Source organism: Bos mutus, chromosome 11 (assembly GCF_027580195.1).
Source record: "Bos mutus isolate GX-2022 chromosome 11, NWIPB_WYAK_1.1, whole genome shotgun sequence".
In the NCBI taxonomy this organism is placed as follows: Eukaryota; Metazoa; Chordata; class Mammalia; order Artiodactyla; family Bovidae; genus Bos; species Bos mutus.
Window position 1 is genome coordinate 36,171,679 of NC_091627.1, and position 21,908 is coordinate 36,193,586.

The following is a 21,908-nucleotide window of genomic DNA, read 5'->3' on the forward strand; positions in this document are numbered from 1 at the left end:
GAGAAACTATGAAGCAGACGACCCAGCTAAGCTGTACCTGGTTTCTTGACCCACAGAAACTGATATAATAAATACGTGTTGTTTTAAGCCACTGTGTCTATGGTAATTTGATACAGAGCAATAGATAACTGTCTGCATAACCCAAATTCCTCCCCAGAAGCCAGTGCTTTCTCTGGCCTCCTCTTTTCTGTGAGCACCCAGCTTGGAGGACCCTGGCTGGTCTGAGTTCTTCTCTGTGCTCTCTCTCTCTTCCCTGAATCAGTGAAGCTTAAGCTGATCCCACTTCTTGGCAATGGAGGGGCAGGCAAAGAGGAGTTGACTTTTGGGACCTAGCATTAGCATTTCAGGCATTCCTGTCATAGTTTCTCTGTTCAGTTCTGTGCCCAAACAAATTTAAAAAAAAGTCTTTCTGTCCAGGATCACTGAAGCTTTGCTGCAAAAAGCAAAGAGCTGAATAGGCTCTGAGGGGACGTGCGGTTGTTTTGCAGGCAGAACCAGCAAGTCTGAAGGAAGGATGGTAATTAAAAGTGGACTTCCAAGTAACAAGTGCTTAATGCACCTGCACTGATGGAGGGGCCTTTGCGTCCTGCTGGCCTTGGAGCTAAACGGTACTAAGGCGTGCTGAGATTGGAGTTCCCGGATCATTTATTGTCTCCCATTTATGTAACCTTTCACTGAAACAAACGGGAAAAAACAACATGTTTTCTCAAGCCAGCCAAGAAGAGACAGAAAGGCAATGGGTCCTCTCTGTTGCTGACAGGGCCGTGGCATGGCGTGAAGGCATTTTGTCTGCAGCTTCGCTATAATGCCAACCAGCACATCACGTCAGACTGGAGGTTCCTGAGGCCTTGTTGAGTCTGTCAGAGCTGGATGCTGCTGCACTATTTTTCCAGTGGGGCCCGGGGTCGGAAGGTTATTGGGAAGTTATGAATCCACTACTGATTCGTTGCTTTCTCAGCATACACTGGATTTCTCTTCAAAAATGATGCTCAGTTCAGCATAATTGGCAATGCTCCAATCTTGGATAGAGACCTTTGCACCACAGGGCAGGATAAAGTCAGAGCTGGGGCTTGGGGGACCAGTCTGATTACTAGCTGTGCTCAGGAAGGGATGCTGGAAAGGGACCTGGAGACTCCCTGTGTTGGGGTAACAGTGGCTTCCTGTCAGGCTTATGTGGGCCCAGCTCTGGGTGGTGTATTTTCCATGAGGGGCACTTTGGATTGTCCCCAGCTGCAGGCCCCGAGGCACCCAGCACAGGGCTTGATACAGAGCAGGCACCAGTACAGACTTGTTAAATGAAACTCAGCTTCGTGTGACTTTTATTCCCCCCTGGGACTGAGATTCAGGGCTCTGTGAACACATTAACTAGAAAGCAATGATGTCTTCTGTGTTGAACACTCAGTTGCATCTCCGAGTGGAAATGCAAGAGAAGTGGAAAGAGAAGATGGATGTAGCCAATCTGGATGCAGCAGGAGCATCTCCCTAACCGTGGTCAGCAGCTGTGTGGTATTTGGGATTGTTCCTAATGGGCATGGAAACTGACAACTTTGGGGTGAGCTGACTTAGTGGGAACCCTGGCTCTGCAGTTGACTGGTAGGGCAGGCAGCATAACCCTTCTGATTATGTCTCCTGAGTTTTAGAATGGGAAAATCATGATGGTTCATGCAGTACATTTTGGGTCAAGCGCCTCTCTAAGCCCTTGACACCGATTCACTCATGTAAACCTTTCATCAGACCTGTGTGATGGAAACCCGAAGAACATAAGCTCCATTTTTTAATGTGAGGAAACAAAGGCACAGGAAGGAGAAGTGAATGGCTTTAAGTAAGTGGCAGAGTTGGGACCCGAATAGTGAAATCTATCCTGGGGGACTGGGTGAGGGGAGAGGCCGTAAGGATCATATAAGTGACCCCAAGCGTACTTAGTAGCTGGAGACACAGGTAAGCAGAGGAAAGGGGGCGTCTGCAAACCCATGAGACTCCGCTGCCCAGGGAGGGAGGTCAGCCTCTCTTCCAGGCTTTGGTGCCTCCCTCTACCTTCACCAGGTCCCTGCGGAAGTGCTGCCTCTCCTTCGGCCACCAAGCAGCCCCTGGGCCTTGGTGTTGGCCACCGCCTGGGGATGCTGACTACTCTGGGAGGGACTTGAGTAGCAGGGATCATGAGTTCCGAGTCACGAGTCAGTTCTACGCCACCTGCCTCCCCAGAGCATGGCCATGCTGGCTCCCGGGGAAGGGAGTCTGTGCCCAAATGAAGCATGACAGCCCAATAGGAAGGGCGCCAAAGCTGCTGCAGTGACTAGGACCCATGGGTCTTGTTAGGGCTCGTGATTCCTGCGTCATCACAGCACGCTGGCTATAAATAGGTGATAATCTAAAATTAGTGAATGAGAGAACTTGCAGCACATGGTTTAACAGCAGGCCAGCTGAGCAGGGAGACGGCCAGTGACCGAAGGGGTTCCAAGGATTATATCTACAGAATCTGCCCAACTCTTACACAGGTGCTCCCCCCAACTGAACCAGTGCCAACAGAAGTGCCTTTCATGTGCACCCGTGAAGGCTGGGGTGCACGGGAAGACGCCAGTTAGCTGCAATGATCGGCTCTCTTACACGTGCGGGAGTGCATTGTACCTGCTGCACCGTTTTGCATGTTAGTGAAGATGCCTCTGTGTTCTGTTTAAACAAAAACTAACATTTTCAGTTCAGGGTGTTTCAGAGAAGAGAGATTCCTCCAGAAGACCCACTCGACAGTGGGATTCCTTTTAAGGTTTCTTTAAGGAAACTTTGCCCTTCCGAATGTTATCTGGCTTAGGAAACTTTATTTTTCACATGATTTTAAAGAAACATTCTTTAGCCTTTTACACAGCTGATATAACTTAGGGCAAGTTACTTCCTCTTTGTGGACGTCATGCTCCTCAACTGTCAGTATTATCATACAAGCAAATGAGACAATGCATATGAAAGAGTCCTGCATACTTCCAGCACCCGGCGGTGCTCAGGGATCGTGGTTATTATTGCTGTGTGAAGAGGAGACACAGGAGGCAAGGCCTTTGCTGCCTGAGAACTAAACCCTCGGAGCGGGCTGTGTGGCTCTGAGCCCGCCTCCTTCGCATCTCCAGGTCCACGCCCATCTGTAACGAGGATGTCAGGCTGTGGTCTGGGGCTCCTAAACTCTGTTTTAAACCAGGATTTGCTTGTGAGTTTGTTAAAAAGGCAGAGTTTGCCCTCTAATCCTCAGACATGATTTTACAGGTCTGCTGGGCCCAGGAATCTGCATTTTAACCAAGAGCACTCGTGGGTCCCCCTCACCCTGCCAGGTGAAAGAAACAGATGACGTGAGAACACACGTGGATGAGCCCTGGGCTGGATCTAGGTCCCTGACAGCCGACCTGCTTGCTTCTTTGTTCCTGCACTCCCAGATGGTCACTGGTTATCTTCCATTAACGATGCAATGAGACCAGGAGTCTAATCCGGGGTCCCCCTGGAGTGAGTGGGCTTCTACCCTTCCTTGTTGCCTCCCTCCCAGTTCTCTGGGGGCCTCCTGCCTTCAAAACTGGCACACAGTAAAGAGCCGCAGTTAACACAGGGGTCCCAGCTTCGTCTCTGCCTCCAGCCTGGCACGAGGTTGTCGGCAGTGCCCACAGGTGATAAGACAACAGGATTTTCTGGAACCGGATTAGATACATGTTCTTTACTGGGCTTGCAGGGCTGGGGTGTGGAAGGCTCTGATGGAAACAAAGACTTCCAGTGAGTGAGAAGACAGTTCTGAGTGAGGGAGGCGGGCCCTGTGAAGCCTGCCTTCCAATAATGCTGTCATCCCCAGAAGGGCTTGCTTGGAGCATAATGGCTCTAGCTACAAATTCTATTAACTCTAATAGTTGTTCTGTGGTGAATGGATAATGCGTTTAGCAGAAATAGACCCAATCAATTTATGTGAAACACATAAAACTTTCTCATTGGAATTGGCATCTGTTGTTGAGTCATAGGAGCGTGTGTGTGGACAGTCTGTCCTTCTCACTTCTGGGCACATTAGCAGTGCCATGGGTTAGTGAGCTCTGGCTCACTTATACTCTGTCCCTTCAGCCCGCAGAACCACGGAGCTGGGGATGACGAGGGGCCTGGAGACAGTCTACTTTAAACTTGTCTTTTAAATGCAGCAGCTTTTTAGCCTTTGTTTGTGTTTGTGTTGGCCCCGCAAACACCAGCTGTTACTTGGGGCTTTGCTGACAGGCATCAGCCATCAGATGAGGGGACAGAAGGCCAGGGAGAGGTGAGCCCTGCCCCAGGAGCACAGTGGAGGCCAGCAAGTGTAGGCCAGCTGGGGGTTCTGACTCCTGGTCCAGTGCTCTTTCCCACTCCTTTTAAATTGCCGTCCCTCCCCCCACCACCTTTGGCAAGAGATGTATACTCAGAAAACAGTAAACCAACTGTCATCAGCCAACTCAGAGGCAAGACTTTGGCTTGAAGCCAGGATTCTGCAAGTTATGGATACTTGTGGGTTGGGCTGGTTCTCATATAAACTGAGATGATTCCATCCTGCCCTCCTACATAACATGTAAGCTCACAGGAGAAGGAGAGAGAGGTTAGAAAGCTGAGGCAGGGTCCTGAGGCCCAGGGCAGGGGGTGGGTGGGGATCCTGCCTGTCCTTACCTGGGCTTTTAGAAAGAGAGAGAAGGTGACAGAGCCTGCCTGTGCCTCTTCACCCCTAATGTTCATTACTGCCGGGTGGGGAGCAGGCAGAGAGAGAGAGAGGAAGAGAAGAGCTCTGCACCCATGATCGCATTATCCCAACCATTTGGATAGTGTAATTTTATGTGCAAAGCTGACAAATGTAATTTCCTAGCCTTAATACTTGCCCCATTTTCTCTCCCAGTTTCTTCATCTGATTAGCTGAAGTGACTCAGAAGCTTCTGAGAAGGTTCCATGAAGCACCTGGACAGGCTCTTTCCTGCCTGGATGCTCCAGTGGCTCAGCTCTGCCCCCTGGGCTGGGGGAGAGGAAACCCCCAGACTCCGAGGGTTAGGCCCTCATCAGAGGGAAGGGATGGCTTGGGGGATGTGAGGAGTGTTTAGAAATTTGGGAGCTTGTGAGTGATGGTTTTTGGAAGACCCGACTGGCCTTTGCGTTTCCAGGAGCTGCTCTAATGCCTGCCAGAAGGAGAGTTGAAATGCCACCAGCCACCTCTGTTCCAGTCGAGCAGAAACTGACAGCGCTGAACTTTGGGGAGAAATCTTATTATCCAGCCTCCTCCGTCCTTTACAGGGATGGCTGGGAGGTGCTTTGTTTACTGATCATACAGGGCCTCTTGTCTGGGATGCTCTCCCACCTCTTTTCCATGTAGAGTGTTGATCTCTGAGAGGGAATTGGATACCCAAAGTAGTTCAGTTGGTTGAAGGATGCAGATTTCAGGGCCACATCCTGGCTCATTTTCCCACCAGCTGTATGGAATGCTTATGTTCCTCCCCATCACCTCCCTTATCCCTGCAGTGCTAACAACAGCAGCGGGCCCTGGGCTGGAGCGAGGGCTAGAGGAGTCAGTGCATGAGAGCCCCCCAGCCCAGGGGAAAGCATACTCACTGATTGTTCTTTCCTTTTCTTTCCTCCTGGCCTCAGCCCCCATTTTCTCTCCAGAGTCCCTCCCTGGGTAGAAACTCTGAGTTAGGTTAAGCTGGTCATCTACAAATTGGCACTTGCCATCTACCTCTACAAGGATCACATCACTAGCTGCTGCAACTGCTGACCTTTAACAGTCCCTGAAAGGAGTTCAGGGTGGAGATCAAGAATGAGTCACTCTGTGCTCTGGAAAAAGTGGCAGGACAGGCCATCAGATAGTTAGGTATTTTCAGGAGAAGATTTTATGAGCCCAATTCTTGCATTTCATCACATCTGAAAAAAGCACTAAAATCTTTCATGGTGACATCTACTCCTTGTGGCTACCAGTAACCTTCACGAGCCTAGCAGTGGCCTTCTACAAAAATGTGTGCCCAATTGCATGTACCCCCTTTCACCAAAATCACATATACACTGACCTTTCCCTCTGCCTCTTTAGAGCAGTTCCTCAGAGCTATCTGAAATGCTGTCTCCCGGGCTACAGTCCTCAAGTTGCTCTAAATAAAACATTGTGCATTTTTTTCAATTGACAAGCTTCACGGTGCAGACTGTGACTTGTGGGTTCACTGGCTGCCCTCTCTCCAGGGGCCGGAAGTTCCAGAACCGGTTCCCCTCTTCGTTGTTGGAGCTGCACAGCCCCAGGGGCATAGGAGGTGCCAGGTAAACATTGCCAGGTGATTATCACTGAGTGGCTGTGGTCCTGACCTTGGCCTCTCAAGGACCGTCTGTACTTCCCCCTCCAGGTCCCTCCCTCATCACCACTTCTCTCGCTGTGGGCACCTTGAGCTCCACAAATCTTCCCAGCGTTTGTCCTCTTGTGCTCTCCTATTCTAGATGGTGAGCTCTCTGAGCTCCTAACCTGGGTCTGGACTGCCCACAGAGGAAGTGTGCAAGAACTGTGTTGGGGGGGCAGGTTAGATGAAAGCCAAGATGGTAGGCCTGTGCATGAACCCAGGGGGTGGCCTGTTTTCCCTGACCATGAAGGTGGGTCCTGGCTAAGTGCCGCTCCAAAGGGCTCAGTGGACCTTGTCGTGCAGAAGGTGGGGAAAGGAGGCCCTGCTCCCTCTCCCCTCATTAATCCTCCAGATGAAGACAGACACCCTCACCCTGGCAGGCCCATCAGATGGGAAGGTGCCTCCTGCTACAGGAACACAGCTGGGAAGGGGTGTCAGGAGCCCGCCTCAGCTCCTCGCTCACCTGAGCTGCTCCCTGATGTGGCAGTGGGCTCCTGGAAAGCACAGGCTCTGTTCGGTTCTCTAAAACCTGCCTGAGGAGGCTACTAAGGCTGCTTGGGAACGTGTTTGCCTCAGTGTCCTCTTCCTTTTGAGTTGGGGTCACCCTGGAAGGGGTCTAGAGACAGAACACCGACCCACAGCCACTTGTTGACACTCCTGCCCTGAGGCTGGGGTCAGGCAGCCGAGAAAGGTTGTGTTCCAGCCCTGGCATCTCCACCCTCTCAGGCATCCACTTTCTCCTAATTTTATTTGGAGGTGGTGGTGGGGCACTGCCACTTTCGAGCCACTGTGAGATTTCATTAGTCTGAGTGGCCACTGGACAGACCCTTATTGATCAGCCTTTTAGGGGCAGTGGGAGTTACATGGCAATAAACCTGGGAGTCAGGCAAGGCGGATGTCTGCCTCCTAAATGCTGGCTGCGAGGAAGACGCTGCTGACATTGGAAGATCGTACTCAAGCATCAATCACCTACAGTCAATCAATAAGTGTTTTTGGAGCCCCTGCTATGTAATCAGGGGCTGGTGGTGACGAGAAGTAGGGCTTGCAGTCATGTTTGCTGGGCATGTCCTGTATTTATCGCAGGGAGGCAGTGGTTAGCCAAGGGCTATGGAGGTGAGTTGCTGGGATGGGGGGTGGGGAGGGTGTTGAACGATTAATAGAAAGCTGCCCCCATCATGTTAGATGTTCTTGCAAACCACAGGGCAGAGGGGGAAGTAGAGATCATGGTTTAGGAGACCAGGTTCCCTGTTGCATGAAACAAAAGACAAGATTTTTTGAGGTTCTAGCTCAGGTGAAGGGAGGAAAGGGGGAAGGTGATGGGAAAAGCATCAAACTCTTTCCTCTGGTTTGGCAGCTGGATTAGGTCTGGTGGGAACTGGAAGGGATGAGAGTTAATCCTGCGACAGCATTTTAGGGGAAGGAAAGGAAAGGGTTTCTTTCTTCAAAGACAAAGCAAAGCTAATAATATTTGTTTAATAAGTTGAGGGTCAATGCATTTAGTGAAAAGACATAGCCTTTACTTTCTTTTTCTATACTTTGTACTCAACAAAGATTTCACATTAAAAGTAGAAATAAAAGACTATCATTTATCTCTTGCTATCTTAATACAGAATTACCTTTTACAGGAAAAAGAGTATGGGTGGACTGTGGCTGTACTCCTGCCTCTCCGAGTTACTCATGCTGGATGGAGCCTCATACCTCCATGCACCGCTGGGTGACCCCCTCCACCTGCTAGTGTCGGGCTGGGTGGCCTTCATCAACTTCTCTGGGGCTGATCTAATAATCTCACAGATCTAATAATCTCTGACCAACCTCATACTGGGTTTAGAGACTCATTCCAAGAGACTTTCTCCTGGTACAGAACAGCTGAGAAGTCACGTCCATGGTTTAGGGCCAGGTGCTCAAGACGCCTGTGTTTGAGGCAGCAAGGGCCCATGAGAGGTCTTCCAGCCCACGGGAGGCTGAATCGAACAGCTTCAAAGGGGAGCCAAGCTTTGGGGAAACTCATCGAACCTGAAGCTTTGGGGTTTCACCACTGACGAGCTAGTCTGCCTTTGTGCAACAGATATCCTTGACCTTGGGCCCAACCCTCTTTATGAGGAGAAATCAATGGAAAGTTTGCTTTGTTCAGTAAGTGTGGAGTGGTTTCAAAGGACTGAGTTGAGAAAAGGATACCAGCTTGCTTCTCCCTTTTGTGTTGGGGCCTGGGTATTTCCCTGGCATGGAGGACAGTTGCTGCTTTGCACAACTTCTAGAAACTTTATTTTCCCAGAGAAACAGCTTCCTCTTGGAGCCCACTAACCAGGGTGTAGGTGATGTTCTTCCTAAAGGTTGACAGTGTTATTCTTTAAACACAGCTCCCCACCCCAATCACAGCATATATTTTTTTTTCTACTTTTTGCAACAAAAAATTACTTCACTCAGACATGTGAGTTGAACTCTTACCTGTAGGGTCAAAGATGGGGGTTTCTTTCGATGGGTTCACCCAGGGTTTCAGCTCATTGTTCAGGTTTCTCTCAAACAGATTTCTTGACTTGGGTGCTGTGTTCTGTGGTATCTTGTCCTCCCCACTGACTGTAGAGTAGAGAAGAGCCCATGGGCTGAGTTAAGGGAGGTTTGGTTTAAGGGACATGGAGGAGTATGCCCCAGGGAAGGTGGGAGAGACCAGGGCTTGGGTTGAGGAGGGACAGTGTGGCTGGGATAGTCTGGGCTGGGGGACAAGTGCCAGGGACAGGGAGCACTCACTGGTGAGGTAGCAGTCCAGGCTGACGGAGATATTGTCAAAGGCCACCGTGGCTCTGGATCCTTGTCCCCACCACGCAACAATCTGTAGCCAGAACCTGTACGTGTGTCAAGAAAATGTGTGAGGGACGACGGGGGTGTGTCGCATCTTAGGATTCAACATCCTGCCCAATTTGATTGTGAAGACCCAGCTCACCTAATCCCAGGGAGGTGGTGAGGGGGAGCTGTAAGCATCTCCCTACTTTTTCAGCAAAGAACACTTCCCTCTCTGAAGGACTGCTCCACAGGTTAATGAAATGTGGGGCTTGGGGACTGAGACCAGGATCCCCGATAGTCTGAGGAGACTCTTTGTGCTTTCTGTGTGGACAGGGTAGACAGGAAGTACTGGGCTCCATATCTTCTGGTACTCATGGGCAGAGCTGAAGCCATTATTAAGCTACTGAGACGCTTCTGTGCCCACTGAGAAGGGCGGCCTCTGTCCCCCATGTGTCCTGTGCTTGGTTACCTCAGGTAGCCTGATCTGCCCCTGCCTCCCCTGGATTCCTCATTATCCAGCAACTGAAGGGTTAACTCCTCACACAGAGCGAGGTCTCTAGAAACCTGGGTCTTGTTCAGTATCAGAGATGACTGGGGTTGGTCTGTGCAGTGCTTGACTGATTACTAAATATTAAGTGATTTGACTATATCTTTGGGGGTGTTTGTAAGTAGTATAGAGTGGACTGTAAGTGTTAACAGTAAACCCATGAGATACTGCTTCTTTCCATTTCTTTCACAGCCTTTGAGGGTCAGATCCTGGGACTGTGGCCAGGGGAGGCTTTAGAGTCTGATAAATGGAAAATATCTTTCATTCATTTGTTTCCTGGGAAGTCATGCTTCTGGAAGACTTCAGTCAGCCAGGCCTGAATTGCTGTAAAGTGAATTTCCTCAGAACTTAAAAAACTCTCCCACCTTTCAGAAAGTCAGTCCTAGAGGACCTGCAGAAACATGCATGGCCTCTGGTGTGGATGTTAAAATATCAAGAGAGACAATTAGTGCCCATCAATTGGTGACTGGATGAACCACGTACAATGGAATACTATCCCTGATAAAAAGGATTGGGTGTAGTTCTAGGCGGGGCTTCCTCAGTGGCTCAGTCATAGAGAATCTGCCTGCAATGCAGGAGACACAAAAGACAGGGGTTCAATCCCTGAGTCAGGAAGATCCCCTGGAAGAGGGCATGGCAACTCACTCTGGTATTCTTGCCTGGAGAAATCCATGGACAGAAGAGCCTGGGGGGCTACAGTGCATGGAATCTCAGAGTCGGACACAATTGGAGTGACTGAGCACATGCACATAGTTATAGGCTACAAAACAGATGGATCTCAAAAACTTTATACTAGGTTTAAGAAGCCAGACAGTAAAGACCTCATGACCCTATTCATATACATTTTTCCATTTATATGAAACATTTAAAATAGGCAAGTCTATACTCAATATGCCAGCAAATTTGGAAAACTCAGCAGTGGCCACAGGACTGGAAAAGGTCAGTTTTCATTCCAATCCCAAAGAAAGGCAATGCCAAAGAATGCTCAAACCACTGCACAATTGCACTCATCTCACACGCTAGTAAAGTAATGCTCAAAATTCTCCAAGCCAGGCTTCAGCAATATGTGAACCGTGAACTTCCTGATGTTCAAGCTGGTTTTAGAAAAGGCAGAGGAACCAGAGATCAAATTGCCAACATCCGCTGAAGGAGATCAGCCCTGGGATTTCTTTGGAAGGAATGATGCTAAAGCTGAAACTCCAGTACTTTGGCCAGCTCATGCGAAGAGTTGACTCATTGGAAAAGACTCTGATGCTGGGAGGGATTGGGGGCAGGAGGAGAAGGGGACGGCAGAGGATGAGATGGCTGGATGGCATCATTGACTCGATGGACGTGAGTCTCAGTGAACTCCGGGAGTTGGTGATGGACAGGGAGGCCTGGCGTGCTGCAATTCATGGGGTCAAAGAGTCGGACACGACTGAGTGACTGATCTGATCTGATCTGATAGAGATTTAAAGCAGAGTAGTCAGTGAGTGAGTGAACGGCCACGGGGTAGAACCCCCCGCCCTTGTGCCCATGAGCAGATGAACTCTTCTCCACGTGCAGAAGGGTTAGACGCTAGGGTCAGAGAAGAACTACTGTCTCTGGTGGAGAAAGACTTGAAATCAAAGGCAAACTTTTATCTAAATATGTACTGTGTACGTATTTGTACACAGTAATTCCATCTATGCCTTCACCTGTCAGGTGAAATCTGCTCACTCACAGTCCTTCTTATTTGAAAGTTACACTTAGAAGATCTCAATCTGGTCAGTTCTAAAGAGGAAATAACCGAGTCCGTTGCACTCATGGCCAACCCTGCAGTGCCCGCAGGCCACACTGCCCATGATGGGGTCACAAGCCCCATTAGGAGAGATGTGTGAAGAGGGTTGGTGGTTGGCTGAGTGTGGAAAGACGCATGCCCAGTGGAGGACTCCCAAGCCTGTTCTGGGACACCTGGGCTGAGTGACTGTGCATGAGGTATGGGCAGCGCATGAACCCACCTGCCTTGTCTGGTCAGCTGTTGGCACCTGGCACTTGCCCTTGAGAGGCATCTTTCATTATGACCTTGAAAAGCACCCACTGAAAGGATTTTCATTTCACATAGACCACTCATGTCTATCCACTGGGTCCTACTTTAGATCTCTAAGAAATCAGACAGGAATGCTGCCTTCAAGTTCTCTCCCAGTGAAAAGACCATGGGTGTAGAATCAGTTAGAAGTAGGTGACTACCATACAAGAGGTGCAGGTAAGATGCTCTGAGAGCTCAGAGGAAGGAGGCATTCCACCAGGCTGGGGGGATGCAAGCACATCACAGAGGAGGTAGTCTTCAGGTTGATTCTGAAGGAAACAAAGGACTCAAACACGTGGACATGGGGATGGAGAGCAGTGAGGGCAGGGGTTCTCCAGGAGAGGAGCTGGACTGGGAGGTGGGTCAGAGTGGGAGAGGGCCCCCCGAGCTCCAGTGTGAGGGCTGTGGAAGGAGGAGAAGATGGTTAGGGTTAGTCCAGGTTCGATGCACGATACTGGATGCTTGGGGCTGGTGCACTGGGACGACCCAGAGGGATGGTATGGGGAGACAGGAAGGAGGAGGGTTCAGGATGGGGAACACATGTATACCTGTGGCGGATTCATTTCAATATTTGGCAAAACTAATACAATATTGTAAAGTTTAAAAATAAGAAAAAATAAAAAAAAGAAAGAAAAGATGGTGAGAGGCCCGTAGGTCTCACGCACCTGCATCAGGTTTCTCCAAGAGTCTTGGCGAGGTCGGAGCTATGGTTTCCCTGGATCTCCCCAGAGGACATGGTATATAGATGGACTCTGGACTGGAGCCTGTGTAACCCCCAGACACAGCCAGACCCAGGATTCTCAAGGGACAAGCACGTGCTCTAATAGTGCAGTCTTACAGTTCCGGAGGTGAAGGAGACACAGCTCTGAGGGAGCAGGAAAACAGGTACGTAGGTCTACTTGGAAAGGACGACCAGAAAGAATCCTGCTCCCAGGTGGAAGAGCAGGGAGGCCAAGCTGCCTGATGCTCCCGCACGTCAGTGGGGAAGGGGTCCTCCATCCACCTTTCCAATTCTCCACTCTGGTTGTCATCTCCTAGTCTGACCTCCAGAGGCAAAGGGGCCAGGTCAGGCACTGGTTTCACTGTTGAGCTGCATCATGGGAGTACCTGCCGGGAGGGCCTGGGGTACCCCAGCAAGTGACATCCGGTACCTGTGGAGCATGGGGGCGAGGGCCAGAATCCCTGTTATCCCTAACTGAGCCCTTGCCCTAAATGCACGTCTCCTCTTGTCCCTCTGCTCTCCCTGCCCCTCTCCTGCCTTCTTTCTTATGACTAAGCGATTGGGAGCTGCAAAGTTCTCAACCAGCCCCTGGGCCTCTTAGCATGGATGGCAGGATGCAAGCTGGTGCTCGAACAGTTTCTAAATGGAAGAGTTTCTAAAGTGCTCCGCAAGGCAACGGCAGTGGCAGCTGCTGTTTAAAAGAGTTTGATTGACACTGGGAATTGCACATATTTTGAGTCAGGAACACTCATAACAATCAGGGAAGACTCAATCAGATGCCGAATCAGATGTAAACATGTGATGCTGCCTCTGTCCACCCAGGAGGCCATGCTGCCAGTTCTTCCCCAATGCTCCAGACTCCAGAAACTGCAGGGAAGGGACAGGTGGGACAAAGGTGGGCCACGCTGGGAAGCAGAGGAGGGCAGGGGTGAAGCGAGACAGTCTGGGAAAGGGGTCTGGGGATGCTGGTGATGGGGCAGGATGGGAAAGAAGACCCAGTCTGGGAGCTTCTTGCTGGTGGGGGCACTGGCCAAGAGATCATGTGGCCATCAGGGCCACCCAGATTCAGGCTTCTCTACTTTGGATGGCATCGGATTGTGTATCTTTCCCAAAGAAGACTCTTGAGAGTCCCTCAGATAGCAAGGAGATCAAACCAGTCAATCCTAAAGGAAATCAACTCTGAATATTCATTGGAAGGACTGCTGCTGAAGCTCCAATACTTTGGTCACCTGATGCGAAGAGCCGACTGACCCTGATGCTGGGAAAAATTGAAGGCAGGAGGAGAAGGGGATGACAGAGGATGAGATAGTTGGATGGCATCACTGACTCAATGGACACTAGTTTGAGCAAACTCCAGGAGATAGTGAAGGACAGGGAAGCCTGGAGTGCTGCAGTCCAGGGGGTCACAAAGAGTTGGACACTACTTAGCGACTGAACACCAACAAGTGAAGAAGAGTTTGCTCCTGGCTCTGCTCGCTCTTCTTGCTGGAGATGGTGGGAGTCCTCAAGGCTCTCAGAGTCTTTCTGGTTTAACTACTCTTCACTGTTGAGCTCCCCCAAAGTACAGACCCTAAATCACTTTGCACAGCCAGCCAAGGTCTTGGGTCTTGGGTTTTGCACATACCAGGCAGCCTGCTCTGGGTCTGAGGTGAACAAGGTCCATGCCACATTACTGCCCAGATGGCAGGGGCCGGGTGGTTCTAACACGTGCACAGGTCACTCTGCTGCCCCCAAGCCTTTGCTCTGTGTGGGGAAAGGAAGCAGAGCCTCATGGCTGGCCGAGCCTTGCTCTCCCTCTCCACAGGCACCCTGGTCAGGGAGAAGGAAGAGCCAGCTCCCTGGTGCTTGTCCAGCTCCTTTACGGAGCTGTGCCATTTCAGAACATGGCAGTTGAGACCCTCTGTCCAGCCCTCCACATTGGGGATCTCATTCCTTGCCCCTCTGTGGTTCACACCTGCTCAGCTCTTTCTCTTTCTCCAAAGAAGACACTTTTGACGGCCTGGGTGATGCTGCCTTTTTCCATTTTTTTCCAGCCAGTGGCATTTGGAGCTTGTTGCTAAAACACGCTTGGCTAGAGATCTTGGTTGGAACCTGGCTTTGCATAAAGAACACATCCCCTGACTCCATCTTACTTAGCTTTACAGAGAGGCCTGTTGAAAACTGACCTGGGGGTTGGGGGCTTCTGGGAGGTGGCCGTTGGGGCAGAGGGCCAGGTTTAGAGGGGCGGCCTTGGTACTGGTTACCTCCCAAACGCATGGGGCCGATCTCTGCCTGGGTGATGCTCAGGCAACTCACACACAGCTCAGAAAACACACAATCCTGCTCAGGCATCAGACTGTTAATGGACAGTGGATATAATGCCGTATTTGCCACCCTGCCAGCCTGAGGGATGGAGAAACCTAATTAAGTTCCCTTAATGATTCTAAGTAGCTGACAAAAAGGTGTATGTCTGAATGTGGACTGAGGGAATAGGGAGGCTTTGCAGGGAGACTAGAAAGAATGGCTGGGCTGGGTAACAGGCGTTTAATGGATGGCACAGCGTCTTGGATTCCTCGGTAGAGCACTTAGTGTGCTTGGAAGGCAGAGCGCTCCACCTCCCTCTCTGCAGCTGGGGCTCATCTGGGCTCTGTCTGCTTAGGATAGAAAGGGGAGATGCTGCTGAGGAAAAATGCTTTCTCTGGTTTCTCACTGTGCACTTGATTTGCTCGGCAAAAGTCTTCTAAAATGGACTGTCACAGAGCTTGGGCCACTGTATGCATTTCTATTAGAATAATGTATGTGATGACAAAGCCCTCTGCACCCATCCTATTATCTGTGTAATTGACTTCAGTTACCGCTGAAAAGGAGGGGCTGATGGCCAGCCTCAGGGGCCTGGAACCAGTCCTGGCTGGGATCAGTGTGGCTAGGGCTGGGCTCTTGTGCCCTGATGCTAGGGATCTTTGGCTCTGGCACAGGAGAGTAGGGGTGGGCTGGACATTCAAGGCCAGAGTTATTACTGGGAGATCCCTCTGCCTCCCGAGGTCCCACTCACAGAGTAATTTACCATCTCCCAACTTGGTCTCCTCTCCGGGCAAAATGAAACCAAGAACAAGGTTGACAGGGGAGGTTGGGGGGAAGTCAGTACAGAGCAATTCCAGGACTAATAAGGGCCACAGAGCTCTTTCACAGTGAATCTGGCTTCTGCAAGGGAGCCCTTTGGGGTGGAATAGGGGAGAAAATGAATTTTCAGTTCAGCCGTGCACGCGTGGAGAATCACTCAGACTCAACGTTGTTGGGCCCAGCCTTCCAGGTGCTGGCTGTCTCTGCTCATTTTGGAGGCTGCCACTTACGGATCTGGTTCCCACACTTGCTCTGGCATGCCACCCATCAGAAAGGAACAAGGATATTCTGCCAGATCACATGGCGGGGAGCAGCCCTGTGCTAGCAGGTTCCCAGTTTACTCTTCCACTCTCTCATTCTGGGTCCTGTGTATTGAGTTCTCTCTGGGCCCCAGGCTTTCAGGAGGAAAGCTGAAAGGGAGATCTTGCTTCCTGGAGCCCTGGCCCATCAGGGGAGGTATCTGTGCACAAAAATACCTGCCCCAGGAGCTTGAGGGTGTCATGGGTCCCAAGGAAGGAGAATTAATGCATTTTCCCAGGGGGAGAGGGAGGGAGGGAGAGAGAGAGTGTGTACACTTGAGAGAGAGCCAGCTTCTTAGGCTGGATGTCCCCTTCTGAGTTACTGAGGCTAGATTATCTCTGGGATGCGAGCATAAGAATAGAGTTTATGAAGGAAGGGCAGGGACCTCTGGGAGCATGGTCTGACTTGCCAGGTCACACAGGAAGACAGTAGCTGAGGGAAGATGGGAATTCAGGCCTCTTGCTTTCCAGATAGAACCATCGAAATTCATTAATCTCATGTATCCTCTTACGTCCTCCATACTGGGTTTCCAGGTGGCGCAGTGGTCAAGAATCTGCCTCCCAGTGCAGGAGATGCGGGTTCAATCCCTGGGTTGGGAAGATCCCTGAAGTAGGAAATGGCAATCCACTCCAGTATTCTTGCCTAGAAAATCCCATATACAGAGAAGCCTGGCAGACTACAGTCCATGGGGTGGCAAAGAGTCAGATGTGACTGAGTAACTGAGTATGCACATAGGTCCTTCATACTACTGGTGAACATACATACAACAACATGCATACATCATACATACAACCAGCCCCTTGGAGCCACTGGGGGCTTGGAGGGCCATCCAGAGCTGGAAAGCACCCATACCCTCTCATTTCAGAAACACTGGGATACCTGTTTCACCTTTCTCAGGACACACAGGCATTTCCAGCACAGACCTCATCCTCCACTCCTGCTTCTGTGTGGCCTGTGGCTTGAGGCCTTAGATGCTGCTGCTAGAGATGGTGGCAGTCCCCCATCCCCCGCCTTCCCCCCCGCCATGGAGAGGAGATCCAGGGGAAGGGTGGTTGCTGACTCCCTTCACCTGATACAAATATCTTCATGAGAGTGAATAAGTGGCCTTGGCTCTCTGTTTGGGGAGGTAGTTTCAAAAGGTAGAGTGACACAAAGAACGGATTGTATACTTGGCGGGACCCCAGGGAAGTCACTGAAACTTGTCAGGTGCTATCTTGTTTTTTTTTTTAAATGTATGTAATGTGAGTATTTCCATCAGTTCAGCCGCTCAGTCGTGTCTGACTCTTTGCAACCTCATGGACTGCAGCACGCCAGGCCTCTCTGTCCATCACCAACTCCTGAAGTTTACCCAGAGTCATGTCCATTTAGTCGGTGATGCCATCCAACCATCTCATCCTCTGTCGGCCCCTTCTCCTCTCACCTTCAATCTTTCCCAGCATCAGGGTCTTTTCCAATGAGTCAGTTCTTCACATCAGGTGGCCAAAGTATTGGAGCTTCAGCTTCAGCATGAATCCTTTCAATGAACATTCAGGACTGATTTCCTTTAGGATGGACTGCCGGGAGCCGGTGAGGCATTCCACTCGTGACAAAGGTCATGAGGAAGGAGGCTCGGCATACGCAAAGGCGGGATCAAGCCTCAGGAGTCTGTCCGGATATTCTCGAGCATCTACCCCCCAAAAAACCAGAGTCTGCCTACTTTATTGCTTTGTGCTCTCACCTCTGACTTTACTGGGGGCTGTCCCTTACCACCATCTCTCTTTCTCTGTCAAAGAGTTAACTTACAGCTCCAATTAATAAAGTTCCTGGGCAATTAGGAGTGTTTAAATCCAAACCCCTTAGATGGCTCTCTAACTCGCCTGACAAGTTTACTGAGACTCCTACAGCTATGCATACGATTGTTTACAGTCTCCCAGCCTCGAGAGGCACGGGAAGCTTAAGATATTCAAATAGTTTAGAGCCTCTCAGAGAGTTAGAAACTGTCAGAATAAACTAGTAAAGGATTTCATTGATGAGCCAATGATTGTTGCCAAGTTTTCACATCCCCTGAATTGTATCCTTGAATATGTGTTAATTAATAGTTGGTATGTAGAAAAAATAAGTAGTGGCCTTGGTGTTAGTAACTTTAGACCCTTAAGGTAATAAATTCTTTTCTTTGTTGTAAACCCATTACACATCTGCCCTATAGGAATGCAATTTTATCTTCGGAAGATGGTGCCAAACCTTAAAATAATTACTTTTAGAGAAAATAAGTCTTTGTTGATAAGTCCTTGTCAAGAGTCATAAAATGTTAGTAGGCCTTCTGGCCAGAAGATGATGTAAATCACCTAAACCATTTGTATACGATAAATTTGCAGGAAAGAAACCCTGGTTTTTGATAAGGATCAAAAACTGCTGACTTTGCATACCCTATTATCCTCTATGTGTAACTTAGGGTATATAAGCCCCAGTTGAAAATAAAGCTACAGGCCTTGCTCACCAACGCTTGGTCTCCCCATGTCATTCTTCTCCTTAACTTCCGGCTGAAGTCTCCATCTGGAGCACAGATATCCTCTGCGACCACTTATTTGCCTGGGCTTCTAAGACCCACTCGAGAAGGTGTCTAAGGTGGGGCACCTTCCGCTATTCGAGAGGGCACCTGCGGCCTCCGTGGTCAGAGCTAACCTGGTGTCACGGGTTATATTGATTTTCCGCGTAAACCAAGATACTCAGCCTCTTTTCTCCACTGAATTTTCCTACTGAGCTATCCTCATTCTATTACTCTTTATATCTCTAATTACCATTTGAATAGGTCGCCGACGCCGTCTCCCCTTCGAATACCCTGGATCAGCCGGGGCTGGACCTCGGCAATGGACTAGTTGGATCTCCTTGCAGTCCAAGGGACTTTCAAGTGTCTTCTTCAATACCGCAGTTCAAAAGCATCAATTCTTTGGTGCTCAGCTTTCTTTACGGTTCAACTCTCATATCCGTACATGATTACTGGAAAAACCAGAGCTTTGACTATATGGATCTTTGTCGGTAAAGCAATGTCTCTGCATTTTAATATGCTGTCTAGGTTTGTCATAGCTTCCCTTCCAAGGAGCAAGCGTCTTTTAACTTCATGGCTAGTCACCATCTGTAGTGATTTTGGAGCCCCCCAAAATAAAGTCTGTCACTGTTTCCAATGTTTCCCCATCTATTTGCCATGAAGTGATGGGACTGGATGCCATGATCTTAGTTTTTTGAATGTTGAATTTTAAGCCATTTTTTTTTTTCTCTCCTCTTAACTTTCATCAAGAGGCTCTTTAGTTCCTTTTCACTTTCTTCCATAAGGGCGGTGTCATCTGCATATCTGAGGTTATTGATATTTCTCCCTGCAATCTTGATTCCAGCCTGTGCTTCATCCAATCCAGCATTTCACATGATGTATTCTACATGTAAGTTAAATAAGCAAGTTAAATATACAGCCTTGACATACTCTTTCCCAATTTGGAACCAATCCAATGTTCCATGTCTGGTTCTAACTGTTGCTTCTTGACTTGCATACAGATTTCTCAGGAGGCAGGTAAGGTAGTCTGGTATTCTCTTCTCTTTCAGAATTTTCCACAGCTTGCTGTGATCCACACAGTCAAAGGCTTTGGCATAGTCAATGAAGCAGAAGTAGATGTTTCTTTTTCTGAAATTCTCTTGCTTTTTCTTTGATCCAATGGATGTTGGCAATTTATCTCTGGTTCCTCTGCCTTTTCTAAATCCAGCTTGAACATCTGGAAGTTCTCAGTTCACGTACTGTTGAAGCCTAGCTTGGAGAATAGTATTTTCATAGTGGATGCCTTTCTTTAGTATGGGAGAGTCTAGTTCATTGTTCCTTGTTTATATTATTTTCTATTAAAAATCTGTACCTCCTCCAGAAGTATTACAAATTATGTATCTCCTCCTCTGCCTTCAAACAAAGATTATTTGAGCACCTCCTGTGAGTCAGGCACTGTGTCTGGAGCTGGGAGTATAGTGGTGCATAAGACATGGATCTTGACCTCAGGGACTACGGACAGATTTTTAATTCATATTATTCACTGGCCATGAGATTTCTAAAGTCCTTACTGGTTCTGCCCCCCACAGAACTAGTGCCTTCACAACCTGAGAAAACATCAAATCTGGGGAGTGAGAGGAATCAAGAAAGACTTTGAAGAACTGAGTGCCTAGAAAAGAATGGTAGAGCTGGGACAGGAGAATCATTCAGGACTAGGGTGAGGGTAGAAGTCTAGCTGCTTTGCTTCAGGTATCTCAGCAGTCCAGGTATCTCCTCAATTCCAGACTTTGTGCCTGGGGAGAGAAGGGACTGAGAATACACGGCTGTGTTTTCAGAGGCAGTAAGTTATGAAAAACATATGCCTCTGTTGACTTGTAAACCAAGCTGTGGATATTACCAGGAAAATCTTGAGCAGATCGGAACATCCTGTTATTCTAAAGTGGTTCACTTACTGCTGTTTTGAGTGATGACTTCTTAAACCAGGCTCACAGGCTGGATCTATCTTACTGCTCTGCGCTCTTGGTTGTGGAAACTTAGCAATCAAAAGCAACAACTTTTTTCAAATGTCACAGTAAATCAGTGTTAGAAATAGGATTTAGAGCTTGGAATTGCTAATCTACTCCTTGCTCCAATGATCTGGGATGTTTTCTGAGAAAGAAACAAGGCTAGATCCTCCCACTGTTGCAAGGAACGTTTGATTTGTATGTATCAATGCCTGGCTGCACACTGCATTGCTAGGATCTCAGCCACACTCTCCCACTCTTCTGCCTGACCCAAGCCTGTGCTGGCCGATGGTGCCATTTGGTAGGCTGTGGCAGAAGGGCTCTCTCCTCCTCCAGCTCCTCCTCTAAGCTGCACTCTGAGGCTCACAGCAGTTCATATCTGGTCCCTCGAAAGAGCCTCCAACAGTCCCCACACTCTGGTTTCCCATCCTCGATTTTATCTCTGTGTCCAACGGCTCCCTATACCCCACAGCCTGGAGTCCAAAATACTTGACCTCTTATCCACTCTCTCTAAGGAGATTGCTCAGAATTCTCTGACATAGAATCCTCTTGAGTATTCTTGAACCTGCATAAAACATTCCTGACTCTAAGCCTCTGCTTATCCTGATGGTCATCTCCAGAATACCCTTGTCCCTTTCCCATTTCCCTAAGACCTAAATTGTCCTTAAGGTCCAGCATATATATAATAAGCCCATTTTCTCCATAATGACTCCCTGACACATAGAAGTCACTGAGCTACCTGAAGACCAGCCACACTCTGCTGGACCCAGCACAATGCTCTGTGTGCTGCTGTTGGCCTCTCAGTGTGTATGCTCCACATCCCCACAGCATGCAGCTCCTGTGACCCAGCAAGAGGCTGCATCATACACCCCTTTCCATTCTCTGTGCTCAATGGAGGCTTAGTACATAACTGCTGACAAGGTGACAGCCAGTGACACTTCTCCAGTCACTTGATTCCCTCTCTTGTCCATAAGACAGCTGGATCTGACATTTTATGCCCGTGACTTTCCAAATGTGGTTGACCCTCTCAATTTCTTAGGAAACTTAAAAAAAAATATTCTTGGGTCCAGTATGTGATTGCTGAATCAGAATCTCTGTGCATGGGGTCCAAGACTGCATTAAAGCCAGTTTTCTAGGTAAGTATAGTGTTCAGCCAATTTTGGAAACCACTGTCCTAAAATGTCCTGCTAAAGTCTTTTCAAAATATGTTTCCTATTTATTTGCTTAATTAATTAATTAATTTTTAGAAAGACTATTTTACTGAGAGAAATTCTCCCTAAAAGTGAGAAAGTGAGGTTTTGCTACATCGTAAAATTTGGGGAATACAACATTCATACCTTAGAATAGAGGAGAAGGGCATGGCAACCCACTCCAGTATTCTTGCCTGGAGGATCCCATGGACAGAGAAGCTGGGCAGGCTACAGTCCACAGGATTGCAATGAGTTGGGCATGACTGAAACGACTTAGCATGTATGCACATGTGCACCTTAGAATAGATCCTGGAATTGATTTCAGCCTTGAATTATGAAGGTTCTTGGAGAAGACTAATCAATGCTCAGAGTAGCTAGATAA

The 21,908-nt window shown here is 48.9% G+C and overlaps 1 protein-coding gene across 1 annotated transcript in view; it reads right to left on the bottom strand.

Annotated features, from left to right (window-relative positions):
* ALK (ALK receptor tyrosine kinase) overlaps positions 1-21,908 on the bottom strand; it is a 738,336-nt gene that overhangs the window by 67,641 nt on the left and 648,787 nt on the right. Inside the window, exons 10-11 of the mRNA XM_070379310.1 lie at positions 9,084-9,178; positions 8,784-8,912 (exon numbers count right to left, since the gene is read on the bottom strand). Coding sequence (XP_070235411.1) covers positions 8,784-8,912; positions 9,084-9,178 — 224 coding nt within the window. The remainder of the gene's footprint in view (positions 1-8,783; positions 8,913-9,083; positions 9,179-21,908) is intronic.